The sequence below is a fragment of the Poecilia reticulata genome, linkage group LG22 (genome assembly GCF_000633615.1).
Source record: "Poecilia reticulata strain Guanapo linkage group LG22, Guppy_female_1.0+MT, whole genome shotgun sequence".
NCBI lineage: Eukaryota > Metazoa > Chordata > Actinopteri > Cyprinodontiformes > Poeciliidae > Poecilia > Poecilia reticulata.
In genome coordinates, this window is record NC_024352.1 from 16,499,211 (window position 1) to 16,520,521 (window position 21,311).

Consider the following 21,311-nt stretch of genomic DNA (forward strand, 5'->3'; position numbering starts at 1 on the left):
AGTTTTTCACCTCGTGTCACCTCTTCATCACTGCTGGAAGGGTTTTTCACCCTATTCTGGAACTTAATGGATCTGCAGGGCTATCCGATTTTAAGTAAAGACTAACTCACAATTAGGGGGAAAAAACTCTCTTGGGTCCTAAAAACAGCGAACGAGACTCGGTCTGCATTTCCTCTTTTTTCTTCTCTCATTCATATAATCAATACCCACTGTGAGTATTATTTGAAACAAGGTCAAGAAAAAGCTTAGTTTTTTTTAAGGAACAACAGAGTGAATGGAAGGATGCCGAATGGGACAAAAACTAATGTAAAATTACTAAATCTTTCTTGATGTATTTATAAAAAGGGAGATGCTTGCCCCTCCTAGGAAGCTCTCATAACACTCGGGCGGACAGTTATCGCTGTAATTATGCAGCCTCCCGACTAGATGCCACCATCATTCTCCATACCTGCACCTCAAAACAGCCTTTGTGGGATTTTAGTGGAGCACATGAATTATTCAGAGTGTGTGTGGATAGGTTGGAGGGGGGTGAGATGAGTTGAAGAAGGTGTCAGCCTGGTAGTTAGTTGGTACCGGGCTTTAAGTGGGGCCGCACCATCTGTTTTCCTGCCTGGGCAGGGCCAGTGGGGACTCTTCTTGGGCGCTGCCAAGGCGGCACACTCCCTCCGTCGGAGTGTATCAGCCTCCTGTCCGCAGCAGACACGAGGGATAATGAAGCCCCCTGTCAGGCCAGGGAGAGCGGACATTTCCTCTGAGAGTTGATGGGGTAATACTGGCACCTGGGCAGCTGGTGGAAAACAAGGTGTACAGCAGGTATCGAGCTCGTTAGCTGGCCGTCTCTGGCTGATACGGAGGCCAAACTTTTCATACTGTATAAACATTTGTGTCAATGCCCATATCGCTTTCGTTTGTATGGTTTTCTATTAAGCAAATGGAAAATTTGACCTGGGCTTTGAATATTCCTTTAAAATTTGAGGCATTAGAACATTCTCTAGTAGTTTAGGAGTTATAACTGCCCTCACCTGAGCTGGTTATTGGACCTCAGAGTTCATGATGACAGAAAACAAATTGCAATATCTTTCAAATAGGATGCGACTGAGAAGGACCTTTAAAAACCAACAATTAGATATGCAAATTGATCTACTAATTAATTTGTAGGTTAATGGGCAGTGGATTAGAGTTTCATGCTTCTGTTTATTAGTTCCTGTGAAAAGTCAAATTATAGCCATGTAAACATTTCGATATAAAGCCATAGATACTCATTTCAAAATCTTAAGGAAGAAAACAAGGCACAATGTCTAAAGATTTACTTTGTTAATTTAAAGAAGATGTTAAAAATATACAAAAGTTGTTAAGAAAAGAACGACTGAACAAAATAAAAGGAAACTCATGACCATCTGACCTCTGAACAGCAATATGTGGTTTCTGTCATCATTTCAAAGTACTACTAATACCAATAAAGACTGAGGAGAAACATTGGTTTGTGCATAAACAGGCAAGCAGATTTGAATGTCATCAGCAAACAATGTAAAGGAATTTTGCATTTCCTAAAAATAAATATTTTGAAAACAAGCCAGAGCCTAGACTGAAAGCTGGAGGAGCTCCACTGATCACTTACATGTGGAGTTCCTCAGGGTTGAATCCTAGGCCCTGTCTTGTTTTCATGAACTGAGAAATTCCTTCTGCCTAAATAAGACTTGAAACACTAGTTTCAAGTTCTCAACCCATGAAATGTTTCTGCTTTAATAGCAAAAATACTAAAACCTACAACAGGAGTCTTCAAATCGAAGCATCAAAGTTTGGTGCCTTGCAATTTCTAGATATGTTCCTGGTTCAAGATATCCAAATCAAATGGTTAAATTACCTCCTCAGTCTGCAGTTCTCCAGTGTCCTGCTAATGACCTCAACTGAAGCAGAAACAAATCTAGAAATTGCAGGGTAACGTCCCTCAAAGCCTGGATTTGAGTACTCCTGGTTTATAAGTTAAACAAGCTTTCAGTCTAAGCAATACACCATCTCAGTTAGCATGTTTTTTAAATGCAGCAAAGTTCAACTGAAATGCCTGGCAAGATAGTCTTCTCCTGTAGATTAAGACGTGACACAATGGTAGTCAAAAACAGATCTGATTGTGACGATTCTCTTTAATTAATGGCAAATCTGCAAGATTGTTCTGGTCTTTTTCGTATCTTTTTACCTTGAACTTGTATTGTTTAAATGTGTTTCCTTTATACAACAGTGAGAAAATGCCTAAAGAAAAATAGAAGGAGCCATTCATGTGCCAATACCTGCAGGGGGCTTGATAAGCGGTGGAGGGATCATAGGGACCACTATTGGCATGTTTCCATGCTCCTTGGTGCTGGGCGTGGAGGTGGAGGGAGTGCTGGACGGCTCGGCGACTCCATTTCTTGAGTTTGGCAAGGACAGGGAGCTGTTGGCTCTGTCTGGAGAGCCTTCACAGCTCTCTGTCGAACCTGGGATTTTTGGCAACGAGTTTTCTGTACAGATAAAAGGGTTCAAACAATTTAAGGATTTTCATGACCGACAGATGTGTCCACTCACTGCAAACGCTGTTGTAATGTAACATCCTAAAGTTCAGAATATCTTACTGCAGCACAGAAAAACATATTTTCTGTTTCAAAATAATCCAAGTGGTCCGAGCAGTTTGCAACTTTTGCATGTTACCCAATCATACAATCTAAAACTCTATCTCTGATTATGATTTGTGTTTGTGAAGTTGCATCTGAATGAACCATAAGACTACCAGAAAAAAGTATTTTGAACAAAGACCTCAAGCTGATTGAAAGGATAAAAAAATATCTGCAAATTTCTATGAACTGTGGTTGTTTTATGAAGAAGAGAGGGCCAAAATCAAACAGCAAATGACTTCATGAGAGTTTCTGCTCTCAAAAGTGGCTTCACGTCATTCTGAATCATTGAGCGTACTTAAGTTTTTTCACAAACATCAACAGGCTGGATCGTTATAATTTTCTAATTATGTAAAACCCAACAGTTGAAAGAGGGTGCGCTTCCTTTTTAGCGTAACAGTTACACCATTCCTCATGTGTTCTCGGGTTTTGTCAGTGAGTGTAGTTGCAAAAGTTTATAGTTAGGAGGTAAAAACGCTGCTTCAAGTTGTTATTACTAAACATCATGAGGTCTAGATCCTATAAAATAAACAGTTATCGACAAAGAAAATTACTCAATAAGAGATGCTACAAAATTCAAACGCTGAATGTCAAACCAATGATTACAAAACCACAGTATGCAGCTAAGCATTATCCATTAGAGTAAGCTGAACGTGAGGCTTGCCTTTGAGCACTGAGATGTGCTGTGGCATCTCTCCAATCTCCAGGTTATCGGCATCTCTTAGCTCCACCTTGTCGTAGCCGTACCAACCCAGCAACTCATTCATGGTGTTCTCTGCAAAACTCTGGAGCACAAGCAGACAGGGGACAAAAAAATACTCAGAAAAAGAAACATACAATAAGGACATAATGTGTTTTATGTTTTTGGCATCTTTCTATTAGATATTTCACATCATAAAACTTGCTTTACTGCCAGAAATAGGTCATGTGAGTTATCAAAAGCATTTGAAAGCATTGAGGACATAATTCCCTCTCTTATTAAATCATGAATTAAATGTGATTAACCCCATTTTCAGTTTAGTAGGTGGAGGTGGCAGATTTGGGACAACATTCTGTGGACTGACAAGGTGTGCATCCTGTTTCATTTAGTATAAAACTAAGAACATTTCAGAAAAATACCATCACACCAACAGTAGAACATGGTGGCAGTGTGATGGCTTGGAACATATTACTTCAGAAATTCAAAGAGCGCAGCAAATAGAGGCAAAGAAAATAATTGAACATTAAATCTGGAAATTCAATACCTGCTTACTGCTGAATGGGCGAGTTACTCAGAACTTTTCCTTAACACTACAAAGCCATTTATTTTGTAGTCAAAGAAATGGAGTAAGAGAAGCAACATTTTCACTTAATGAAAACTAAAAAATACCAAATAAATAAACAAAAACTAAGCAGAAGAGGTGGAAGAAGAAGCTAGAAACTATAGCATAAAGTCACTGTTGATTAAAACAATAAATCTGTTGCTTAGGTTTAGGTAAGCATCATGTTTTGGGTTGAAAAAGATCGCCGTAGTTTGAGCTGAAATTTTAGCCCAGATGTCCACATACATATTTTAAAAGCCATGCAGGTGAAACACTAAAGTATTTCTTTCACAACCCAGTGATTAAACGCTTTAGTTCAGAGCCGTAATGTGGTTAATGCATGTGGTTCATCATCAGCATACATCTCTCAGCTGGAACATTTCCAGAAGCATCCGTTCAATGAAGTGTTACTGCAGTACAAGATTCAGCCTTCATTTGGCTATAAAACATGAAAATGTTCCTGGTGAGAATAAATCTATTGGGGCAGCGCGAAAATACTAGTCCCAGGTCAGGAAATGATCAGCAGAGTAAATTTTCTTATAAGAGCAAGTCTGTTCAAAATTAGTTATGAACGTGTTTCTGGTTTCTGTAGGTTGCAAGAGTAAGTGCTGTGCAGTCTTTGACCTACAGTTAAGAGTTTATCTAGCTGTAAACCGAAGCCCAAAAGTAGGGAAATTTGTGTTTGGGTGACATAGCAATAAATCAAACGTGTTTATTTCGCTTTAAAAATGCCATATTTATAATGCAATGCATTTATGGATAGCGTGACAGGGTAGATTATGTGATGTGCTCTAAATGCTCTCTTCCAGCTTTTGGTAGAGGCAGTGTGATGATGTGGGGTGGCATTTTCCTTCATCACTGGAAAAGTATGGTTTGTTGTCATTCAACACACAGAGAAATCAAAATTAGATTCTGCAACCAGTAGCAATCCCATCCATCCACTCCTAGAGACTGAACCTATATGCCAATGCTCACCCCACAGGGTGAGGTTTATCAGACTAACTACAGAATGAGTGGAGAGGTTGGGCCCAATGCCTCCAGTCCTGACCCCGCTGAACACACATGAAACCCCAAAAGGTTTGAAACTTATCTAGTTTTTAAGTTCTTAAAAAGTCACCTAAAATTTCTGTGGAAATGTTCAAACACATGTGTTAGGAAAGTAACAAGCAAGTTTTCATAAAGTCTTACCCTTCAAAACTAAGCCCTTCGAAAGACCAATGTCTTGAAATGTCACCTATAAGTTCTGCAATATTAAGAAACAAAATTCTAAGTTCCAAGAAAACATCATGCAAGTTTCAGAAAGTAACCTGAAAGTAGAGCCACTTTATGCAACTTGAGCTGTGAAGGATTTATGTTGTTATTTTTCAAGAAACAAGAAATAACAAAATTTAACTTAAATCTTCGGCTAAAATTAGCTTAAAGTTCAAATACAATTAAATTATGTTTGACGACTCCACCTAATTATGTTAAATGGGTACAAATGAATTAGTTTGTTCTGAAAGAAAATGACATCAGTCCACTAACTTAAAAAAAAACGTATTCAAAGATAATGCAAAATCCTGTGACTTAAAAGGAATTCAAGCAGAGAAAACACAGAATAAACTCTGCATATTTGAGACACCAGGAGCAGCAGAGACCCCCATCATCTGATCTTATATAAAAGTTCTTGTTATTCCAGGAAGAATTCGGTGAAAGTGATGGAAGGGTACCACAAATGAGGAATGACAGGAGTTATTGATCACTGTGTCATGAAATACTACTGTGGATAGATGGTCAGTGGGAAGATGTAGGAAATTAACTGTGGCACAATTCTTGTCAATGACAGATTACAGAAAGCATCATGCTGTTTGTGCAGTGTGATCTTATCCAATACCACACAAATGTTTGAGTTTTCTCCACCTGGACTGTGTGAAATGTACAGCTGATACAGTATAAGCTTTTCCTAAATGTTTTCTGTTTTATGATTGGTTGGAACGATCACGATTATTGAAGAATATTACATTCAATTCTGAAAATAATCTTAATATTGTTGGCATTTAGCAAATACAAATAACTTTGCTAGTCCTAATGGATCTAAAACAAGGAGGTTTATGTCTCATTCCATGTCAGACGGTGATTTTTGTTTTTCCACAGAGAATGTAATGATTTCTGCTGTAACAGCACAGGGACTTCCTATTTAGAGAAGTTAAAATCAACTCCAGTTACTAATAATGTTATCATTCTGCAAGCTTTATGAAAAAGGTGTTTGAAGGTGTGAAGGCTGCTAACGAGGACAGCTCCAGTAACAACACTCCTCCTCAGATAATGATGAATGACAGCAGTGATCTTTCTGCCTTAAGCTTCCCGGAAGTCAGATAGATTTTCACAAGTCAAAGTTTGGTTGTGACAGCTACCAACACAACATCGCTGTCATTCGCAGAAACACTTTTTGAGGATATCTTTGCAATAGCAAGAAGCAAAAAATGGGTTTATTTCGGTTTTTATGCCAAGTGCCAGGAAAAAGTAAAATTGCATTTTGTTACTTTATAGCCACAGACTTTAACGCATGTTGTGACAAACCAACAGCAAAGTGTATTTGTTAAGAGGAAACAAATATATCGAAATCATTTTCAATTCTTTTATACAAATAAAGGCTGACAAGCCTGAAAACCATGTATTCTGTTTATCCACTTCACTGTGCTGCTTCAAGGTTCACTAATTTTCCATGCAACGTCCATGCAATAGTTTTTGTATTGGCTAATCACGTTTTATTGTCTATTAAGTTGGTCAAAATCAAATCTAAACAGAAAATATGTTGCCACCAGGGGGCTGTTAGATAACAAAGCTAAAAGGAGCAAAGCACAAGGGTAGAAAATTGTCCAGCAGTAAAAGGTGAAACCTTAAGAGGAGAAAATCCACCTATTGAAGAAAGGAGTCGGAGCATAACCTGCGCCTAAATGTACTCTAGAGTAAAGCGGATATAAGCCGTAAGGTAACCACACAAGGAAGACAAAAACACAGCATCTCTGTGTGTCTCCCCTTCCTTCCTGCCAACCTGTCCTCTCCGCCACCCTACTACTTTGAGAAAGTACGAGCGTTATTAGGAGTGCAACCCAATCCTCGCTGGCGGCTCATCAAAGCAGTTGCACCAACTTCTTGGCTGTGGGTGCACAGAGGCAAAAGAGGCACAGAGGTAGCTACAGATGTATGTAAAGAGGAGGCATGATAGCTTTTAATCTACATAAATGGCTAAAATGCTAATTTAATATGAATGTAACAAGTTGCAAGTGCTTTAAAATGCACCTGGGCATAAGGGGGAGATATTTCTGCTCTTTTGTGAAAGATGAGCCCATAGATTTGTTTCTTAGATTAAAACCTCCAGCGCAGAGATGCTGAGAACAGAAACAAAGACGAATGGATGAAATTCACATTGTAACAAAGAAGGTAACTATTATTTATTGCTAGATGGTCATTTATTACAGCATCTTTCAGAAATCAGCTGTTGATCATCCATCCGTCCATCCATTTTCTTTACACCATGTCCCTTAGTGGGGTCGGGAGGGTTGCTGGTGCCTATCTCCAGCTAACGTTCCGGGCGAGAGGAAGGGTACACCCTGGACAGGTCACCAGTCTGTCGCAGGAGCTGTTGATCAATATGTAGAAAAGTTTTCATCAAAAATCCCCTCCAGCTCCTCACAGGGTAAATGGTGAGTAAGTTGGTAAAAATAGGAACGGCCACGATTATTGGCAGCCTTCTGATAATGCCGTACAATCTACTTTTCCCCTTAGCCCAGCTAAATAAAACTCCTTTACTACCATGTCTATTACAAGGCAATTTGGAACAATTTTAAATTTATGATAAATATCTACTATAAGATATTTTTGTAACTTTTAAAGAGTAACCACCTTAAGTCTATTTTTAGGTTTAAGCCTAAAAACAAACTTTTGCGGAAAGAGGATGGATAAATTTCCTTCTACTGGTTGTTGATATTTGTAGAAAATTACGGGAAAAAACACAGAAGTTTTACAATCTACTGACAAGATTTTTTTTCATGTCACTCAGTAATGAAATTATTCCAAAAAAAAAAAGAAAAATTGCTATAAACCCTGCATTTGTTATAAACATTAGTTGATTCTTTATTACATTTAGCCAGGAAGCCATTGTGGAAAGTCCAGTGAGCCACAGAGGTCTTAGTATTCAGTTTTGGGAACTAAAAAGGTCATGGAAGAAGGTTGATTTATCTTTGTTTTTATAAGTTTTGTTTTGGATCGTTATACTGATGGTGGTGGATCAACTCTTGAAAAATAAATTACATCAAAGGCCTTGCTGCAAAGGATGCAGGAGGAAGTAAAATAGGAGGATCCCACACTAAAAAACAAACCCAGATAATAAATAAAGAGAGTTATGGTGAAAGGAATAATGTGACACATCCACGGGAGAAAATGAGGAACGAAAGAAATGAACAATCACTTTAAATGACACCAAAACTGTGGAAACATTACAAAAATAAAAAAAAGAGGGAAAAAAACTATGTGACCACAAATCAAAGCAAGGCACTAAAATGAAACGCATGGACCCAAAAAAAATTCTCATAGCTTTGCCTTATTTAGGAGAAGTTCTCCTGTCTTTCCCATTTTGAAGAGTGACTAAGAGAAATTTGCCTCAGTCTCACATCCTACTTATACCTCATAGAAACATAAAGTTATGGACTTCTAATGTTTCCATACACTTTGTTACATAAAAAAATCTAAATAAAAAACTTTCACTCCTTTTTCTTAAAAATAATATTTCTTCACATGCAATTTTTGTAACAAATGAATCCATTTTCTTAATTCAAAGTCTGGGGCTGTCTAATGCTTTTAATTAAAGATTTTGCAACAAATGTAAATGTTTTTAGTTTATTTTCAAAATGTAAAAAAAAAAATCACAGATATTGATTGACAAAATCAAAATCAGGGCAATCTGACCTAAGCCTGTTAGACTCCCACGCATGTGAAATGGTTGTGTTGGGGAAAACCTTTTTAAAACAAGTTCACTACAATGTTCTGGATAATTAGAAGTGTGTTAATTTTATAGTGCAGATACTTTAATTACAGACGCAGGTCAAACACTGACACTGCTCAGTTGTATTTTCAGAAACTTGTGTGATATAAATACATAAAATTCTGCTTCAACACGCTTCTCCTTTGTTTCCCTTCAGTCAGACCCAAACATAGCCAGCAGGGCTTGTGGTGATGATGATGGTGGGAAACCGACACCTTGTGGTAGGAAACCAGAGCAGGTTACAGAACACTGTGATAAAATTCCAGAATCCACACGCCAACTTTCCCCCCGTCGCTTCCCCCTGGTTTCCACTCCCCTGCCGCCTCTCCTTCTCCTCTGCTTTCATTCCCCTCTACTTTTCTTGATACTTGATCCAGCAGGGACGCTCGGGTTACAGTTTTTACAGCTTAGCCAGCCCGGCTCTGTATACATTCCTTTCTCCCCTTGTTCCTCAGCCCACTTCTCGGCCTTTCCGATCCCCTACATGCCCACTCCTTCTGCTCCGCGACTTCTCACTGGGGCTTATTTTACCCATGCAGCCAGATGAAGGAAACTCTGTCAGACTGTTTGCTTTGTTGGGGACGTATTAGACCTCAAAAGGGCACATTGTGAGTCAATGAGTTTCTCCAGATTTGGTCAGATATATTTAAATTGCGAGACGGAAGCAAACCTGAGCCGTGCTTTGGTTTTAGCAAAGGAGCATCAACGCTTTCTTCAGAAAATCAATGCAATAAAATTCACTAAAAGGATTGAGGCAGAATCCTGCTGTAATGGACTTTGGGTTTATCACCCAGTTTATTAGAACTGATCCATGTTCACAAGGTTGCCCTTTTTTTCCAAGTGTGTTTGATTCACTAACATCACACTACAGTATTTTTAGCCTCTGGATGGATGAAGAACCCAACCGCAGCCTCACAAGCTACGAAAATAAAAACACTACAAAGCAAATGAAACTTTACCTCATTATTACTTTAACATATTATTCCCTGCCAGTGATTTAATAAAACAGCAATTTAAATGCCATTAGTTGCGAAAGAAACAATGTCAGTAGAAATGCATAATACACAATAAACTTGTCTGAAATGAACAGGCTATGTTTCCTAAACTTAAATTACTTTTATTTTCATACAAATTCCTTCAAAATGATTATATATTTTTTTCTTTAATGAATTTACTTCAATTTAAAATTTATATTCTGGAATTTACAGAAATAAATATTTCTTGAACTTGTGCTTAACTTTTCAATTATATAGGAATTACACTAAACTTGTTGGTTTTAGGATTTACTTTCCAAGATTTAAAGACATTTCTTTTGGAACTTAGATGATACTTTCTAGAAACCTGGAAGTTACTTTGTTTGAAGTGACCAGGAACTCTACTTGAACCTATAGATAATTTCCTGCAACTTTCAATGTTACTTTTAGAAATTAGGGGATATTTTCCTTGTACTTGCAAGTGAATTCTTTTTAAATGTACAGATTATGCTCTCTCAACTTATAGACAACTTTCCAGAGGTTATAGTGAGCTGTTGTGGGATTCAGGTGTTGCTTTTTAAAAACTTACACAAGACTTTCCTGGGACTTACTGGTTATATTTCCACAATTTATAGTTTATTTTCCCTCACCTTACAGAGAAACTTTTATCAAAACTTAAAAGGGACTTGCTAGATCTCTTACAGATCCAATTGCTAAAGCGTACAGTGGGGCTTTTCTGAAATCTTTTAGATTATTCTCCCAGCAACTGCATTCAATTTTCTAGCAGGTTACACACTAAATTAATTTACAGGTGAATCTCAGTTTCAGAAGATACCAGGTGGAAGAAGTATCCGGAAGACTGGATACTGAAAATGACTCAAAGCTTCCTCACAACAAAGTATTAGATTAAGGATAATGCACAACTATGTAATTGTACCTTTTCTATTTTTTCTATTTTCTCTTTCCTAACTGATTGGTTTTGGTTTTTTCAGCTGAATCATAAAGGGCCAGGGACTTACCCTTCTATTACACTCCATAAAAGTTTTGAAATGTTTCATTATGGTCTTTTTCTCTTTACAAAAATATGGCAATTAGACAGACAGAGAGACAGCGAATGGTTGAAAACTTGATCCAAGTCACAGACAAATGAGCTCAGATCAAATGAACAAAATCTAAAAGTCTTATTTACTCAAAGGGACAATAACATCTGACACATTAAAGTTGACGTAATTTATCAAACTATGACCGGGTGTGCAAACTAATTCAGACTTCTCATACTTAAAATATGCTTTCATGACATTTTAAACAAACATTTTCAGTTTGAAACTGCAGAGGCGAATCTGCATTATATTTCTTAAATAAAATCTGTGCAAAATATCAAAATTAATAGGTTTATTGCAAAAAAGTGAATCACAAAACAAATACTAGCAAAAATAGTCTTGGTATTATACAGTTGCATATTGAGGAGTCAAGAAGAGAAAATAACCAGGATTTGAGGGTTAGGTGTTAAGGAAATAAAAAATAAATAAATAAAAAATACATAAAAGACCGGACATTTAGACTTGGAGAAGAATTATCCTTTGTTTTGTTTCCTGCACCTGAAACCTGATCAAAAACAGAATTTCAAAAGAAAATGTGAAGAAAAAGAAGCCAAGATTCACAAAACTATCTGAAAAAAATCCAGGCAGACCTGACACCTGCTGACAAATTGTACCGCTTCAATCAAATGAGATGCTTAACTGACATGTCACAGCTTCAAAACACATCATAAAACATGTCAATCGACTGAATTTTGAATGATGACTTGCGTCGCACAAAAAAAATCTATCATTTCACAGCCAAAGGAAATGCAAACCTGAAAACTTCATCTCCAAGTGACGACTGGCATCATGCAATCATATGGTCAGTGTGACGAATCATTATCAATTTGGCTTCTGTTTTATTCCCAGCATTTTGCAGCGTGCGTGATGAATCTGTAACAATGACAAAACTGAGAGGGAAAAAAACGGGAGCTGTGCCACAAGCTGACCTCCATGCGCCAAAAAAATTCAGCTCATGAATATTTTGTCCATTTTAAACACTTCGCCCAAAAGGACAGAAAAGAGAGCCCGCGCTCTAGCACGCGTCCTGTTGCAACCGTTCTGTCTGTAATCAGCAACAAAAACATCAGAGCTGGAAAAGGGGAGGCAGTGATCATGAGTATGGTGCACAGTGAAGGACACAAAACACTAAGTAAGAAAAATAAATAAATGGATCAGATGATGGAGAAAGATGTTGCACCAAGGAGGGCGTGTTGGATGGCTTTTATTTTATTTATTTATAGATGTCCTACTTGTGCATCTGTTTTTATTTGTATTATGCACTCCGCATATGCAGATACGTCTCAATAAATTTGAATATTATTAGTTGATTTATTTTAATTATGATGTTAAGGTTTGAGGTCTGTGTGGCTATTCTAACTCTAACATGCTCTCTGTGGCTTGTGAATCACCACAATACTCCTAAACTGAGTTTGGTTTACAATACAGTTTTTCCTTCCACTCAACTTCCCATAAATATGCCTAATAATAGAACTGTGTGAACAGCCAATCTCTTTGGTAATTACTTTTTGTGCCTTACTCTTCAAGTATGTTGGACAACATTATAGTAAGCAATTGTCCCCATCATTATGTAAGCCAAAACAGGTCATTCCTGTATTCAAAATTATTTTTCAGTCATTTTCATTCTAAATAAACCCTTAAAATATATCCATTTCTATATAAGGGTCATAAGCACTACCTATTATCCACTTGCATTCTTCCTCTGTCATCATAATCAGATTTTATTCAATAAAATAATAATTTTATCATTAAAAAAAATTAAAAATATAAGCAGAAATGTAAACACGTTTTCCAGTTTGAGGCACTGGAATTGTGGGATTATAAATGCATTTTGACAGAAGGGGTGAAAAACAAAACATCCTGACTGTGAATGAAAAGAAGAGTATTTGTTCCTGTTTTTACAGTACCAGAAAAAGAGCAGTGACACATGCGCTTTGGGAACGACCCACACACACGCGCGCGCGCATACACGCAAACACACACATGAAAACCATTTAATCTTGCAGCCAAAATATGTTGAAATGAAAACACATCACTGCATTTATTCCTGATGTGATCACCTGCTCATCCATCCCCAACAACAGAGGAAACACTGACTGATCCTGCGTCTCCAGCCAAATGTGTACAAACAATGAGGGGATGCAGACAAAGCGAGTTGCCTTTGCACGCACACACGCACGCACACGCATGCACACGCATAAATACCAGGAACATTTTCATGCTCCACAATGAACCGCATGGAGCTCAAATATCCCAGCGTGCACCGAGTCAAAGAACACAAACCACTGAAAGAAACAACGCGTGGCTCAATGTGAGGGAAAAGGGGAGAGGCCGAACACAATGTGCTCTCCTCGACAGAGCGCGTAAAGAGGCGCACATCTGGATCACACGCCTCTGGGCAGCTGCTCAACACTCTCATAGACACACACATACACACACACGCACACACGCACACACGCACASACACACACACACRCACASACACACACACACACACACACACACACACACACACACACRCACACACACACACACACACGCACACACACACACGAAATAATGCAAACCCACGCAGAGCTCCGAAAGCATCACGGATAGACTAGTGTTTACCCCAAATTGATCTCTTAATTATGCACATTGGGAGCGCTCCCTAGTTCCAGTATGTGTACGATAGTATTAATAGTAATAGTAGACGGACTGTTGACGCCTTCACTGACGCACTGGATTTTCCATTGACTCCGGGTGAGCCATGAAAAGCAGGGCGCACAAACGGCGAGATTATGACAGGCGGCATTACCCCCTCAGAGTATCCCTTCAACTTAATAGTGAAAGTGAAGCAGTGAGCGTGTGCCGCATCCATTGTGTGAGGCTGCAGAGCCTCCCATTTCAGCACATGAAAAAATAAAAAATATATAAAAATAAAAATGCACAGACATCCTAAATTAAAGTTTGGTTATTGTGTAGCAAACTGCACAAAGGTGCAGCCAAAATCCTCCTCTGAGGGACAGCTATAGCTCTAACACAGACACACTCCACGCGTAATCTCACGTAGCTTGGCACACAGCCTTTTTACCTTCATCTCTTCATTTATTTCCCTTTTCACCGGGTGCGCTGGCTTGCGGCTTCTTTTATTTTCCGGAGGTCTGCCCTCTTTTTCCATTTCTGCCATGTTTTCTCTGTGATACTTCTGTCAATATTTGCGGTGAGGAGGGGAGCGGAGGAGGAGGGGGGCGTGTGTGAGAGAGAGCGAGAGGAGAGAAGCAGCGGCAGCTGTTTACAGCCGCCACACGCCGGAGGTCCTGCGGCTCTTCAGCGACCCGAGTGACGCCGGGGATCCCGCCGAGGGTTCGCGGTGCCCGGTCGAGTCAGCCATCTTCTGCGCCGTATCCTCCGCGGTCCGTGCGCCGGTGCTGAGCCGCCTCTGTGAGTCAAAGGAGAGGTTGAGTGAGGGGAGAAAACGAGACAGGGGGAGGGGCGTCGGCTGAAACATTATATGACGCGCTGATGATCAGAGGTAGGCTATTTCTTCTCGCTTTCCCGTGGAGCGCAATCAGAGCGGCCCTATCCACTTAGCGCACAATCCGTGCGCTGCAAACAGGTGCGCACACGCACACCACTCGGCAAGACATTTCAGCAGAGTCTGCTGCTGTCATTTTAAAACAACAGGCGTCACGTTCAGAGCGCTTAAGGTCATCCATTGTAACTTCCGCTGGATCAAAGTCCCTTTTAACTTTTAACTAATGTATAAGAATTTACTAATATTAGAAAGAGAGGCGCAAAAAAGTGTAAACCTTTAGTCAGTGTTGAAATAAAGTTTCCTATTGGGTTTCTCTACATCCACTGCTCCTAGATTGGGGTCCAGATGTATCTCAGCACATTAGAATATTAAAGAAAGGTTACAGTAGCTACTCTCTAGAGTTTCTGCTAAACTTGTAAAAAAAATTAGATTAATTACACACATAGTGTGCCTTGATTACCACAGCTATTCGGAAAACTCTAAATTCTCAGTACATTTTAATGCTGCAAAGATCAATAAAACTTATTTAATGGTAGATCGAAAATAAAGCATAAATGAATACAGAAATTTCAGACTATGAAAAAGTATTTAAATGTACTACACAGTATAAACTCAGCTGAGGCTCCTTTGCAATAATTATTGCATCAATGCAGCATGGCATGGAGATGTTAGGGAAGGTCAGATTGCTTTAATAGTGATCTTTAGGTTGTTTTTTTTAGGTATCCGTTTAGTTCTGCTGGAAAATAAAATCAGTATCCCCACAAAGCCTATCAGCAAAGGGAACATCAATTTTCTGGTATAGATCTCTGCACTGACTTTGGACTTGATTGAACGCATGTGGACCAAAACTAGCAGATGACATGACTCCCCAAATCATCACAGACTGTGGAGACTCTGCGTCTTTCATTTCTTCCTCCAGACTCTTTATTTCTAGAATAAATGTGAAATGCACTTCCAAGAGGAGTTTTAAACATAGAGCAACAGTTCTATGTTTCCTGTTTATTAGCCCTGATGTTTCTCACTTTGTCACTGGCTCTGTCTCAACGTAAGAAACAATAAAAACCCGACTGTGTAGTGATTTCTGAAACTCTTTGTGAATCTCTCCCAAACTTTTGAATAGGCTGTTAAACTTTTCAAGGTTACTGTTGTTTATTTTGCTTATGCACACACTTTGTCCTTTCACTTAACTTTCCTGTTGTTGAAAAACGGTCAAGTCAGGAGTTGTACGTGATAAAACATGCAATTTATTCACATTTAATTAAGATTTTTTTTCGCCCGTTGTATCTGTAACTCACAATCACCAAAATGAAGATAAATACACTCGATGATTTGACTATACATAATATTACATTTACATTTTGAAGTTGACTTTAGGAAATAAATGATCAGTGATATTTTAATTTATTGAGATGCTACTGGAAAGATGTGAGGTTTATAGATTGGGAATTGCATAGCTCTAAAAAATAGTTTTTGGCTGAAGAAGAGTTAAAGATAATTCAGTTCAACAGCTTCTTCTGAATTGTCATTGCCTGCACCATCAACATCCACTCATGGATGTTGATAACAACAGAAGTCAGCGTCTCCGTACATTACAGCAGATCTTGCGGTATTGCCTTACTGTCAAATGGCACAGGAACCAGAGGCTTTTCATAAATGTTCTGCACTTTGTGCATGAATTTACCTGCTCCTGCCTCACGTCGCCCTTTGAATCACAATGAGGAAAGCCTCTGAGACTTTTGGATGAGGCTGCTCATGGCAAAGTGACACCCATTTCAGGCGGAAAATCAGCAGGAGCGGGAGCTGTGAACCGTGATGCAGGGTCAGGGTGAGATGACTCTTCACATCCCTCGCAAAACCCGCAGCAGGACAGCATCTGAATCACAAGATCCTGCATTCACAGGGCCTCAGACACTTGATTTATTTTAAATTAAATTGGGGATATTTCTATTTAGGAAACACTGAATGAAGATTTATACACTACCTTTCCAAAGTATTCGTGTATCCCGTTTTTTCCCCCCACGTTTTGTCAAGTGACAACCACAAACATTGTTGTAGTTTGGCTGGATTTTATGTCATAAATAAGAATCTGGAAAGTCTTGCAGGTATTTATATTTAACTCCTTCTACTCTGTTACCCAAAAATAAAATACAGAACAAGCAGTTGACTATAGGATTACAACTAATGCATGGGGGCTACGTTATAAAGTAATATCTCAAGCTTTGAACATTTCACTGAGCATTGTTCGAGTAGTCGGCTGTAACTTTGCTGCCTTGGCAACCGGTACAGGAGATCATTGCTCCCTCAGGGCTTTCACTGAACAAAAATTGACTATAACTCTGATTCCTGTTTCTTACAGATGATTTCTGCTACCCATTTTTTTAAAACTCTTTCTAACTCTAATTTAAGCAATAATTATACTCTGGGCATACTGTTCTTTCAATACTTTGTACTTTAATTATTAGTATCACTTGTGTCTTACTAGACATTGTTTATAGTATTTCTGTTGCTCCAGCAACACACTACTCAGTCTGGGATAAATACAGTACATCTATTCTATTACCCAAACATGGAGCGAGTGTAGCAAACATTTATTATTTAGAGAATAAATCAATTCGTTTTTAATAGTTTGGTTTTTGAGCGGAGGAAGCAGACGGTCGTGTAAGATGTCCTTGACACTTCACTAACAAGCAGATGCAGAAGGAGTCAATAAAAGCATTGTTTCTGTGAGGACATTCACCAACACACTGGAAATATTATATTGTCACAGTTATTGTGTTACAGGAACTGAAAGGTGAGGAGCTTCACTTCTCATAACTTGGGCTGTTTGGTTAAAAATGGTATTTACTGGAAAGGAGATTTTTGCCACTTGGTATAAAAATGGTGCAAGACATGTAAAATAGTATTTAGAGAAGTGCAGAGAAAATGCTTTAACTTTGCACTTATAAACCCTCATCAAACACGTTAAAACTAGTATATATACGTTTGCATTCAGTTTATAACATGCACAAATAACTAGCTACCATTTTATTTGTACATTTTATTTCAGCAACTTTGTATGTCAATTTTTTATTGAAATTTTTAACCTTTGTTGACCTTAAATTCTGCAGGTTTCATCTTATCCATTGTGGGTTTAAGTTGCAGATAGGATTGTTTAGATGTCTGACCAATTAAATAAAGTCTGTTTAATGATTTCTAGCTCAATATAACCAACAATTTGAAGTCTGCTCTCGCAGTTTATACACACTTTTTAAAAATGTGCACAACTTTTAAATTATCCTGAATTTTATTTGCATTGTGAAAAGTTACAAAGTACGGCCACACCATTTTACTTGTGTTTGTTTCTGGTCATCGTCCTGCTGGAAGGTGAACCACTGCCCTTGCCACAAGTCTTTTGCAGGATCGGATGGCTTTTTTTGTCTGAATTTTGCTCAATTTTCTAATCTTCTCAGCGTCTTTACTGCATAATTTTGCCACCACCATGTTTTGCAACAGGTGTCTTCAGGTTAATGAGTTTTATTTTTTTCTCTATAGATGGAGCTCTGAATGTAGGCCACCACAAATTTAAATTTGTTCTCATCTGACCAAAGCACCTTCTTGTGTGTGCTACATGTCTGGTTCTTCTCCTTATATATGTCTAGCTTGTCAGTCAGTTAGATTGTTAAGCTGTGCCACCAGACTGAGGGACAGAGTCTTTCCAAGAGCTCTGAAAGCCATCCCTCTCCTCCATGCTTCCCTGTATTCACAGCCACACCTACTCACTGCACTTTAAATACTGCTGAGGGCGTTTTGCACAAATGGGTCAAAAAGTTTTTTACTCCCCACATTCAACAGCTGGTGAAGAAGCTAAAATGTTATATCAAGATGAGATTATTTTAATCTTTTATGGCTAGAAAGTAATTGGTTGATGCTACTTTCACAATGGACTATCATGACATTTTGTACATGTGTCTCTTAAATGTATAATTTGACTGGATACTGTTAATGATAGAGCTTAATAATAATAATAATAATAATAATAATAATAATAATAATAATAATAATAATAATAATAATAATAATAATAATAATAATAATAATAATAATGCGCATTAACAATGTGTACAATCTGTATATCTGTCTCTTTTATTCCCTTTTTTTTTTCTTTAAAAAAAATAAATGTAACCTTTCGTATCACTTCCCAATTATGCACTACTTTGTGTTGGAAAACATAAAATTCAAATGTGATATTATAAATAAAAATTAGAAAAACATAATTTAAACTAACCAGTTTTTTTCTTTCCGGAAGTCGTGTTAGGGGGTGTCGAGTTTGCTGACGTAAGGATTTACGTACGTAAACATGGCGGCGCCCTGTTTGGGTTAGTGTGTTGTGAAAAAGACCTGGACGCTCTTACTGTAATGTTAAACCCGTTTTATTAGCATTTTGGGGGGGGTGTTGATTGCTTTTTATAGCAGCGAGTGGACGGCAGTAGGTCGCTTTAAATATGTGAAGAAGCAGAGAAGCCCGGAAGTGTTTTAGATAAAGTAGCAACGCGATTTTAGTGCAGAGGTTATAGTAACATGTTTCTAGCTCCGGGGTCGAGTCTGACCCGCTGGGTGTCCGTTTCCGTCCGTGGACTGAGAGGTCTGAGCCTGTTCTCCAGCTCGGAGTCCTCCTCCAGTTGGAGCAAAGTGGTGTCGGACGCGGAGAAGATCGTCGGGTATCCCACGTCGTTCATGAGTCTGCGGTGCCTGCTCAGCGATGAGCTCAGCAATGTGGCCATGCACGTCAGAAAGCTGGTGGGGACACAGCATCCCTTACTCAACACAGCCAGGTAAGGATCATTACTGTCTGCAGGTGTTTATTACTGGTAATTGTGATGGATATTGGCTACAGCAAATCAACACAAAATCCGGCTGCACGGTTCGCTACATTGTTAATACAAAAATGTTATGCTGTCCAGGAGAGAGTCACTTACAAGTTTAACAAGGAAGGTAGCTACAAAGGGTTATTGTTAAAGAAGCTGGGTCTTCACAGAGTGTTGTATTCATACTAACAGAAAGTTGAGTGGAAGGAAAAAGTGCTGAAGGCATAGGAGGCATGCAGTCTCGTGGGAATTGAATTCAAGAGTTTGGGGCAAATTCACATGGTGTGTTGTGGCTGGAGTCCATGCTTCAAGAACATCTATGGGGGACTTTTTCTGCCATAATTTGAGAGCACACATTTTCAGTCTTGTAGCAGGATTTCATGTCTTTTGTTCTCAAAACTTTTAATATGTTTGCTTACATTTTCATTTTGAAAGCAGGACTTCATGTCTTTCTCCTCAAAACTTGTACTGCTTGTTCTCAAAGCTTCTCGTGCTCAGAATGTAACAAAGTCAGAATATAGAAAAACATTAGGCTGTTAATACATGATGATATGAATACATGAGACGGAAGGTGTAATTAAAGCCATTATCAGTAGAAAATATCAGATTAAACTGGTTTTCAGCTGATTTTCATGTCTGGTTCTGTTTGTGGAGCTCTAATGCAGATTTTGGAATGATTCTAACATCAGGACATTCTGATAGAAAATAAATTCAGGCTGAAGCTGTGGGACTCTAAAATGCTCCTAAAGCACTTAATAATCTGATCTATCAGTTAAAGAACAAAAACAACTTTCAATTAAGAATAAACTGCATTTAAATGAAATATTTCAATGGTAGAATTTAAAACTGAATTAGTAGAAGAGAAACAGCAGAGAGACACAGAAGGTTGTGGAGAAGAGACTGGAGACCAGGAGGAGAAGTGGATGGAGGTGGAGGAGAGGAAAATGAAGGTGGAGGCCTGGTGGGTTCTCTGAAATGAAGCAAAGGTAAAAAATGTAGTTTTTGTCTCCTGATGAAGGTGGAAGCAGACAGAGAAGCTGCTAACCTATGACAGAGATTCTGCTGGATGGAGACTCTCCATAACCGCTGATGCTACAATGATAGAGGGCCTCATCATAGCTGGAAACTTTGAGTAGGGTCATGTGACCAATGAAGACGTCATCTTTAAAGAAAGCAGCTGGAAGGCTGTTGAAGTTATACTTTGCTCTGCACTCCAGAGTGACGTCATCTCCTTTCATCACAGGGATGACAGGACTATGCAGGATCACTAAGTCACCTCAACACAGAGACAAAGTACAGCACTTCATCCATATCCATGCAGCTTCAGCAACACTAACTCCACAGTCTGATCTTACCAACAATGAGGTTGATGCTGTTGCTGGAGGACCCACTGGGGGATTCACACCAGTACAAACCACTGTCACATGGGTCCAAGAAGATGGAGACATATACAGAAACATGTGCTTGTCCCATTTGTTTTCTACACCTCTTCCCAGTGTCTCTGGATGTTTTATTCCTCAGAGTCCATCCAACAGGGCCATTTTCATCCTCACAGATCAGAGTGACACGCTCATATTCAAAGAACTGAGATCTGCTGGGATGCAAAGTCAGACGAGCTGCTGGAAGAAAAACTCCTGCTTGATTTTATTCTCATCAAAACTCCAAAGTCCTGCATTAAACCCTGAACCTTAAACAACATCCTGTTTGTTTCACTGGCAGCTGCTTCAAGCTGTAATAATCTTAATACTAAATGTATTAAACTACAGCTGATCACTGGATGGAGGACATTAAAACTCTGTCTTCTGTATCACTATACTGTATTTATATCTGTTGCGCAGATCTGCTCATTAGTTCAGATGTGGGTGCATGAATAGACATTTGTGTGTGCACGTACGCACACACACACA

General features: G+C 38.7%; 2 protein-coding genes across 5 annotated transcripts in view; one reads left to right on the forward strand and one right to left on the reverse strand.

Moving 5' to 3' along the window:
* Positions 1–14,465, reverse strand: part of sobpa (sine oculis binding protein homolog (Drosophila) a) — a 41,689-nt gene extending 27,224 nt beyond the window's left edge. For all 4 annotated transcript variants that reach the window (XM_008399701.2, XM_008399699.2, XM_008399700.2 and 1 more), the window contains exons 1-3: positions 14,117–14,465; positions 3,310–3,430; positions 2,286–2,495 (exon numbers count right to left, since the gene is read on the reverse strand). In XM_008399701.2, the coding sequence (XP_008397923.1) occupies positions 2,286–2,495; positions 3,310–3,430; positions 14,117–14,212 (427 nt within the window). In that variant the 5' untranslated portion in view covers positions 14,213–14,465. The remainder of the gene's footprint in view (positions 1–2,285; positions 2,496–3,309; positions 3,431–14,116) is intronic.
* Positions 14,466–18,805: 4,340 nt separating this feature from the next.
* Positions 18,806–21,311, forward strand: part of pdss2 (prenyl (decaprenyl) diphosphate synthase, subunit 2) — a 42,809-nt gene continuing 40,303 nt past the window's right edge. The window contains exon 1 of the mRNA XM_008399702.2: positions 18,806–19,371. Coding sequence (XP_008397924.1) covers positions 19,118–19,371 — 254 coding nt within the window. The 5' untranslated portion in view covers positions 18,806–19,117. The remainder of the gene's footprint in view (positions 19,372–21,311) is intronic.